The 9,848-nt window shown below is 37.7% G+C and overlaps 1 protein-coding gene across 1 annotated transcript in view; it reads right to left on the bottom strand.

Moving 5' to 3' along the window:
* LOC124805446 (cationic amino acid transporter 3-like) overlaps nt 1-9,243 on the bottom strand; it is a 142,121-nt gene extending 132,878 nt beyond the window's left edge. Inside the window, exon 1 of the mRNA XM_047266008.1 lies at nt 9,186-9,243. Coding sequence (XP_047121964.1) covers nt 9,186-9,243 — 58 coding nt within the window. The remainder of the gene's footprint in view (nt 1-9,185) is intronic.
* Nucleotides 9,244-9,848: the final 605 nt, after the last annotated feature.

A 9,848-nucleotide genomic window follows, 5' to 3' on the forward strand; every position in this document is an offset into this window, starting at 1 on the left:
TTAAACATCATAAGCAACTAAATTCCAATTGTTAGAATCTACAGAATAGAATAGAATGGAATAATTTTATTGTCGTTAGGCCATTAAGGCAATAGACAAAGTCATATTTATAATACAATATAATTCATGTTGCAAAAGAACAATAGGGTTGTTATTACATGGTTGTATTACAATTGGTGAAATCCTAGAAAGTCACACATATATTACTATATAATTCCTGTTGCAAAAGATGAATCAGTTTGTTATTACAGTATAATATTACAATTGGTAAAATCCTTTATATCGTAGAATGGGTGGGCAACTAACCAGTCATACAGTGCTTGTTTGAATGGTTTCTCTGGTAAATCTTGTACAGCTAGTGGAAGTTTATTAAATAACTTGTGCCCCATTAGTTCAAAACTGTTCAGTGATTTTGAGAATCTGTGGAATGGAGTATAAATACATCTATTCATCCTAGTGTTGTAGCACTGTAATTTTCTCTGTCTTTAGCTTTGAGTAGCTTCTTTCTCGTGTAGATTAATATACAAAGATGATGTGACTTACCATATGAAAGAGCTGGCAGGTCGATAGAAACACAAACAGACACATACATACACACAAAATTCAAGCTTTCGCAACAAACTGTTGCCTCATCAAGAAAGAGGGAAGGAGAGGGAAAGACAAAAGGATGTGGGTTTTAAGGGAGAGGGTAAGGAGTCATTCCAATCCCAGGAGTGAAAAGACTTACCTTAGGGGGCAAAAAGGACGGGTATACACTCGCACACACACACATATCCATCCACACATACAGACATAAGCAGACATATTCAAAGGCAAAGAGTTTGGGCAGAGGTGTCAGTAAAGGCGGAAGTGCATAGGCAAAGATGTTGTTGAATGACAGGTGAGGTATGAGTGGCGGCAACTTGAAATTAGCAGAGATTGAGGCCTGGTGGATAACGGGAAGAGAGGATATATTGAAGGACAAGTTCCCATCTCTGGAGTTCGGATAGGTTGGTGTTAGTGGGAAGTATCCAGATAACCCGGACGGTGTAACACTGTGCCAAGATGTGCTGGCCGTGCACCAAGGCATGTTTAGCCACAAAGTGATCCTCATTACCAACAAACACTGTCTGCCTGTGTCCATTCATGTGAATGGACAGTTTGTTGCTGGTCATTCCCACATAGAAAGCTTCACAGTGTAGGCAGGTCAGTTGGTAAAGCACGTGTGTGCTTTCACACGTGGCTCTGCCTTTGATCGTGTACACCTTCTGGGTTACAGGACAGGAGTAGGTGGTGGTAGAGGGTGCATGGGACACGTTTTACATTGAGGGCGGTTACAAGGGTAGGAGCCAGAGGGTAGGGAAGGTGGTTTGGGGATTTCATAGGGATGAACTAAGAGGTTATGAAGATTAGGTGGACGGCGGAAAGACACTCTTGGTGGAGTGGGGAGGATTTCACGAAGGATGGATCTCATTTCAGGGCAGGATTTGAAGAAGTCGCATCCCTGCTGGAGAGCCACATTCAGAGTCTGATCCAGTCCCAGTAAGTATCCTGTCACAAGTGGGGCACTTTTGTGGTTCTTTTGTGGGAGGTTCTGGGTTTGAGGGGATGAGGAAGTGGCTCTGGTTATTTGCTTCTGTACCACGTTGGGAGGGTAGTTGCAGGATGCGAAAGCTGTTATCAGGTTGTTGGTATAATGGTTCAGGGATTCCTGTATGGCTGCACCCTTGCTGGTCCAATCCACCTACGAGAGATCATAGGTGGTGCATAATGTACTCAAGCATCTGTCAACTTCAACAGTCTTGTGACTGAAATTTATAAATTATTAACCACGAAATTATCCTGTATGAAGAATTCATGGAACTATTTGTTTAGAAAAGTAGTCATTCTATCCAAATGTACGTTTTTCAAGTAGGGGTATTAACTTCCCTTTACACTATGTTACTATAAGTAATGCTGTGGTAGGTTGATGTTCTATGATTGATGATTTGTTACATTCAGCACAGAAATGTGAAAATTTAAAAAGTTCAAGAGTACATTCTACAAACCATGTTGTAAATAATTATCAGAATCTGATAAAATTAGGTGCTGTAAGGTTAGTAGTCATACATTTCAATGAATTTTCTAACCTCAACACTCAGTATTTTTTTCATCAATTGTAAATGCACCTTCTAGGCTTTTATGTACATAGGTTAGTTTTTATGAACAATTGGCAAATAATGTGGAAGACATTTACAATAGTGATCATAAATTGAGTACAAAGTATATAACAAGATGTATACATTTCTGATTTCACACACTGATTTTGGTCCTCAAGCTACTTGATTGTCATCATTCAAAGCTATTTATCACTCTTATTTCCAGTATTTATCCTGACTACTGCATTATTGTATCTCATTGGAACTTGAGTTGTGTGCAAACTCATGCTTAACTCTTTTTTGGTACCCCTGGTCATCACAACTGTTTAAGTGTGTTCAAGGAGAGTGCAACTATTGATTGAGGCTAGATGCTTCCTATAATTATTCTTTACGTATGATTGAACTAACTGATATAAGATTATGAACCTTATTCATGTTGCTGTGTCAAAACATTTCAGCTGGTGTGTACCAGGTGTGGCTTGGATTTATTGGTTGGTCTCCATATCGTAAGCATAGGCACTAATATTTTTTCGGTATTTTCTCCTTTCATGAGTCAACATCTCCTTACATACTCTTGTTTGTGTGGCTGATTGATTTTGTACTATACTCCTACTTGTGATTGAGTATATTCTTGTGGTCTGTACCTGCCGTGAGTTTTTTGAGTCATATCACTCGCTTTACATTCAGGATCTGAATTATTTTTTCTCTTCTTTGATGATGTTGAAGATATGACTATATAGATTTAAACTTGCAGTTTGTAATTCTAGTAATTTATATTGTCGCTGCACCTGTTTATATAGTTTAGTGTTGTAATGTTGTAGTTTTGACTTTGTATCATTTTTCTTGTGACAGAATGTTCCACAGATCTTAAAATCTGAACGCCATGTCCTCATATATGTATCGATTATGATTTGTATGGTAGATATTTTTCTCATGTTTCCTGTAATAAGTTATGCATCGGATACTTCTACACATCTGTATTGTATCCTTTGGCATCATTTTATGAAAAGGAAAGTTGCTGTTCACCATATAGGGGAGATTCTGAGTCGAGTCGCAGATAGGCACAACAAAAAGGACTCTCTGAATTAAAGCTTTTGGCCATAGGCCTTCTGTCAGCAACAGACCCCCCCCCCCCCCCCCCCCCCCCCCCCCCCACACACACACACACACACACACACACTCACGCAAACGCAACTCACTCACACAACTGCAGCCTCAGGCAACTGAAGCCACACTGCTAAACTAAAACGTTTACTGTAATCTTACTCCTCTTAAATCTTCAGAAAAGACTTTTCTCATTGTGGACAATAGCTGCAAGTAGGAAGCAGGGGGAATGATTTTCCATAAATAATTCTGATTTTCTGTATAAAAAGATAATAAATCCAACCATGAATGAAGACAAGGCTGTTTGAGTTCCCATGTTTGAGTTCCTATGTTCCAAATATATTTTTACCTGAAGCCTTGGTATTGCATTTTGTTAATTAAGCTTCTCTAAACCACAATCCCATAAATTATACCTTGTTAGAATGCCACATTATGTCATATTCCATGTGCTAGTGTCAATGGCATGAAATAATATTTGCATTACAAATGAAAAACTAAATAATTCATTTCTTAGACACACAATGTGGCATGTTGCGAAAGACATCAAGTACTGATGCCACTCTGCAATATACCTCTGTCAGGTCAGCTCCAGTGAGCATAGTCCCTGCGATTCAATGTTTTCGCAGTCCAGCGAGCCAATAAATTTGCAACTTGGCCTACAGTGGGCCTTTGTATACAGACCTCCTGCTGCACCTGTTGTGTCACGTTTGACCAAACAAAGCAAATATGCCTCTGTCATGTGAGTGTTTAGGACCACAACAACCCCGACCCAGGCAGTTCCATTTCACCCAGTCAACAGATGTCTTCTGCTACAGATCCAGAACTGCTTCCAACAGCATACCACATTCGCCTACAGTGGACAGTGTTAAGTTCAGCAATGAGCTTGTGGAAACTGTTGGTATCTACATTTACATCATACTCTGCAAGGCACCTAATTGTGTGTGGTGAAGAGTACTTTTGGTATCACTATCTAATTCCTCCAACCCTGTTCCACTCATGAATAGTGTGTGGGAAGAATGATTGTCAGTAAGCGTCTGTATTGGCTCTAATTTCTAGAATTTTCTCCTCATGGTCAATACACGAGATGTATGTGGGGGAAGTAATATGTTGTCCAATTCCTCCTAAAAAGTGCTGTGCCGAAATTTCAATAGTAAATCTCTCCATGATGCACAACACCTCTCTTGTAACATCAGCCAGTGGCGTTTGTTTAGCATCTCCGTAACACTCTCTCGCAAGCTAAATTATCCCGTGATGAAATGCGCTGATCTTTGCTGGATCTTCTCTATCTCCGCTATCAGTCCTACCTGATAGGGTGATAGGGACCCCAGATATATGAACAATACTCAAGAATCAGGTGAACAAGTGCCTTATAAGCCACTTCTTTTGTGGATGAGTTACATTTCCTTAAGATTCTTCCGATGAATCTGAGTCTGGTGTCTGCTTTTTCCACTATCTGTTTTATATGGTCATTCCACTTAAGGTTGCTCTGGCTAGTTATGCCTAGATATTTTATGGCTGTCTCCAGCTGTTTGTCATCAATAGTGTAGCTGTACAGTAGTGGATTTCTTTTCCAATGTATGCACAATATGCTGCATTTATTTATGTTCAGATTCAACTGCAAGAGTCTGCACCATCCATTAATTCTCTGCAAATCTTTTGCAAATTCTTACTATCTTCTGGCTACTTTGGCATAAACAACTGCATCATCTGTGAATAGCCTTAAAGCACATCCAACACTTTCTGCTAGATCATTTATATATATTGTAAACAGCAATGATCCTGTTACACTCCCCTGTGGTACTCCAGATATTACGATCCTTTTTGCTTCGTTCAGCTTTTGTTTGTCAGCTAGGTTTTTACTTCTCTTGAATCTGAGATGATGTGCTTTTTGTTTATGTAGCCTAGTGCTTTTCTAACATGGCTATTAAACCATGGTGGCTCTTTCCTATCCCTTAAAACCTTACTCAGAACATACTTGTCTAGGGCATACTGAACAATGCCTTTGAATTTTTTCCGTTTGTTCTTCACATCTTCGTCCTCATCACCGAATATTTGATGCTGACTGCTGAGATATTCTTAATTTTGTATCCTGTCACCCTTGCTGAGAAAATATATATCCCTACCGTTCTTAACATTCCTTGTAGGACCCGTCATCATAGATGCTGTCACAGCCTTATGATCAATCACTGATACCTCACTCTGCATTAACTGATTTGATAAGTTCAGGTTTTTTGTTGCCAGGAGGTCTAAGACGTTACCCTCACAAGTTGATTCCCTAACTATCTGCTCAAGGTAATTTCAGACAAGAAATCCAGAACAATGTCACACAATTCCCTGTCTCTGGCACCAGTTTTGATGGCACAACATTCCAAATCTATACCTGGCAAGTTGAAGTCACCCGGTATTACAACAGCATGATCAGGAAAATTGCTAATGATGTTCTGCAAGTTGTGTCTGAAGTGCTCTACAACTACAGATCCTGACCCAGGTGGTCTATAAAAGTATCTGATCACCATTTTTGACCGTTCTTTGATACTCAATTTCACCCAGATTAATTCACATTCAGAATCCGTGATGACCTCACTAGATTTTATTGAAAATTTTACTGCAATAAACGCGCCACCACTGTTGGGGACTAACCTAGCCTTACGATAAACATTCCGGTCTTAACTTAGGATTTCATTTTCATTGACATCTGGCTTCTACCAGCTTTCTGTTCCCAACACTATCTATGCATTATAACCATCAGTAAGTGGTAATAATTCTGCGACATTTCCTTGGATGCTCCTTCAGTTTTCTAAAATCATATTAAATTTTTCTATCTCTGATCTACAAGGACCAAGATTCTCTGAGGTCGCTGTGGCTGATTTAACAGGCAAATTGTTCATTGCTGTCAGACTCTTCTGGCAAGATTGAAGTTACTTTGAAATTGTACCTGTATTGTTGGAGCCTTGAGTTTCATTCTATTCAGATTTGCACCTCCCAATGGGAGCACAAACTTAGAGATTTCTGAGTATTTGGTCAAGTGTGAGGTCTGCATCATATCATAGGAAATTTCTTTGGATATTACAGTAGCAAAAGGATTGTGTTATCAAGTATTCAATGGACTTTCCATTGAATCTAAGATTTTCTACAGGGTTATTGACATTTTTGCCCTTGTCTGTGTTGAGCTTCAGTATGGTCAAAGGAGATCATTCATGTTAAGTTGAGGAATATCATTTCGTTAACAAATGGAGAGAGAACTTTATTCTTGTGTTTCTTATGGGAATGTTCTGAACCTGGAACACTTCACTATGTGTATATTCTCATTTAAATTCTTATCTAGGTTTCTCTCTAGAAATGTTCTCTTTTATGCATTTATTTTTACAATTTATTTTAATTTCCTTACATGCTCACTGTTTGGTCCTTATGGGTTTTTGTGAGGCCTAAAGTTAACTCATTTAACTGGAAGCATGTTTCCAACCAATCAAATGTATTAATGATGCAGTCAGGATTTTTTCAGCTTCATGATTTTTAATAATAAGCCTACAGATGTATCATATCCAAATATAATTGTTGGAGAGTTTATATTAATGGACAAATCATTAACAGAAAATGGGAATGTAATGCAAACAAGAAAGAAAGAAATCTTGAGTAACTTGTTTCTGGTTATCAACCATATTAGTTGTAATTCCTGAGGCAGCTGGTATAGTGATATATACTTTTATAAACACAGGATACTTATTAACTACACATAAAACTGACAATCATGGTACTTCTATATCTTCAAATTAATTCTCTTAAAATCTAAATAAGTTTCTGAAGATTTTCAGCTACATGTTTTCCTTCCTAGTTTATGTGAGGATCAAGTACAACATACTACATTTCAACAAACCCTTGTTCATCTCCCAAATTTGGAATTTGTCACTGGAATCTGTGTATTTTCAGGATTTTCCTGAGGTTCATTTTTTTGTTTTCCTCCACTGGTAGTTACGGATGCAGAAACATCAAGTATCTTTTATCAATTCCATAAATCAGTTTCACTATGTCCAGTGTATTTCCTAGTTGTCTGATTACACCTGGAATTTTGAACTCTTCTGCTCTTTTGCTGGAATGATCAGTGACAATGTGATTCTTTGCTGATTCCAGTGAAGTTGTTCAGCAGTTATTGAATTTGAAGTTGTGCAATAAGTTACCTGGGTTTTCTTCGAGGTATTTTTCTTGTTCCTCCTTCTCCAGTTAATATTCTTCATGTCTCCTGTGACAGTTCTTAAAACTCTTTCTGCTTCATTATTTGAAGCAGACTTAAGAGGATGTGCAGTTAGTCATACTAGGCCATTCCTGCCCCAGAAGTCTTTGATCTCCTTTGATACAAATTGTGTCCCATTGTTTGAATCTGTGGTCTTCAGGAGTCCTTCTACAGCAAATGTTTTCTGGTGTGCCTTTATTGTGGTTTTTGTTGTTGTGGTCATTTCACATATAATCAGTGTGAAGCCTTTCATATGGTTATATTGTTTGGGACCAGTTTTGAAACTACTTTTTGAGATTTGGTTTTGCCACTTAATGAGGTTCGCATTGTGAAAACATTTATTTGATTTCTTTGTCTTCTCTTTCTTAATTTTACTACCAGCAGCAATATTTCTTTGCTATTTTATTATCCTGCCAATGTCCCAGGATCTGCCATGCAGTGTGTACAAAATTTTCTTTCTTTTGGAACATTTTATGCATAACAACCCGTGTGAACTTAGTCCAAAAAAGTAACAGGCCATGACTGATGCTTAGGTAGTTCTTTTGTTAAGATAGGGTTGCAAAAATTTTTGTACTTAAGCAAATAGTTTGGCCATCCATTTTTCATATAATGCAGGATCATTTTTAGTGTTGCATCTTTGCTCATGACTTCCCAATTTTTTCTGTGAACAACTGGAAATGAATAAATTTGCTCATTATACAAAATTGATTGTCTATGGATAACTATATTTATTGTCTATGGATAAATATATAAATATATTCTATAGATGTGTCAAAATTTTCATCTGGTCCAGTATGCAGCCTAGCAGCCCTGGCATCAGCAATGCCATGTTTTTCTGTGGGCCTATGTTAAATTTCATAGTTATATCATATATTTGTTGCCAAAAAATATGTTTTTGGTTATCAACCACATTAGCTGTAATTCCTGAGACAGCCAGTATTATAACATACATCTTTATTAACTTGGAATACAAAGCAGTAACTAAGCATAGTGATATTCTGACACTAGTGAATGTAATGAGTAAACAATTGGCCACAAAAGTGACAATCATGGCACTTCTATGTCTCCACAGAAATTCTTTTAAAATGTAGAAAAGTTTCTGTAGTTTCCAGATATAAAATTGAAGGACATCTTGTGCAATTGTTCTCTATTTGGAAGGATAATTTTCTGCATTTGAAAAGGGACTGACTCTTACTCTTCTGTTACATGCCTAAAAAGAAAGCCACTTAGAGCAATCCCTGTAATTCCATAACTATTTCATTTTTGACTTAGTAAAGAGATGAAGATCTTTGTGAGATCAGAGATGTTCCTGCAACTTCATTATTATTATCTAATCATGTGCTAATCCTCTCAATAATTTTTTTGTGGGAGCTACCATACTTTTCCCTTCCTGTAAACCACCATGATTATTTACAATAATCTCAAACATCCATTGCTGAAAACTATTGTAAATATTGTGAGACACTTAAACCTTTGACCACACCTGAAGAGATTTTTTCTGGTGAAGTATTAGGGTGACATCTACTTTCACCATACTTGCAAAAATCTGCTTTCTCTATAAATAATTCATAGAAGAGTCATGACTATTGAGTAGGATTTATAGAAGCATCATTTTCAAGCTTAAATATGCAAATTTGTGGCTACAGGATTTACTACTCACAGTGGTGCCACCCAACATCACTATGTAAACTGAAAAGCTTGCACGACACTATTGTCAACTGCTGTGGCTCCACTACCTGCAGGGTGTTGATCATCAGGAGTGCGCTTTGGTGAGAACAGGCCAGAATCTGGCATATTAGCTGGTCCAGGACCAGTCTGAGCCAGCTATGATACAATCTGTGGAGCACATGGTGAGTGTGATACCAGTTTAACTTTGGACTTTGTTTGTCATAGGCGTGTAACACCACAGTTAATTCTGTAAATATTTTGTACTGATTAATTCTGTTTAATGTCAACTATACATATATTTTTTTACTATGCAGTGTCTTTGACCTATTGTAATGAGGTGAACAGTAGTGTAAAATGTTTTCTCTTTACCATTTAAATTCTTTGTATTAATTGGAGAAAAATGTTATATAAATATATGGCTTTTTTGTTGACATGTTAATGTATTTAAATATCAAGATTTTTTTAAAAGATGTTTGTTTACAACTGTGCACAAGCTGGTTCATACCTAGGGACTTGCACTGTATAAAATGAAAAACAACAGTACTTCCCACTCGTAACGGGAGTGAGTTGGTGCACGCCAAAATGTGGTTGGTGTGGGCTAAAAGTTGGATGTGGCACTCAGTCTGGGCACCAAGTGAGAGGACACAATTAGTCAGCAGCTGGTCTGAGCAGCAAGTGAGTGAACAGCGCAAGTGCTGAGGGTGACATCCAGTACCTGGATTAATATGGAA

Source organism: Schistocerca piceifrons, chromosome 7 (genome assembly GCF_021461385.2).
Source record: "Schistocerca piceifrons isolate TAMUIC-IGC-003096 chromosome 7, iqSchPice1.1, whole genome shotgun sequence".
NCBI classification, from domain to species: Eukaryota; Metazoa; Arthropoda; class Insecta; order Orthoptera; family Acrididae; genus Schistocerca; species Schistocerca piceifrons.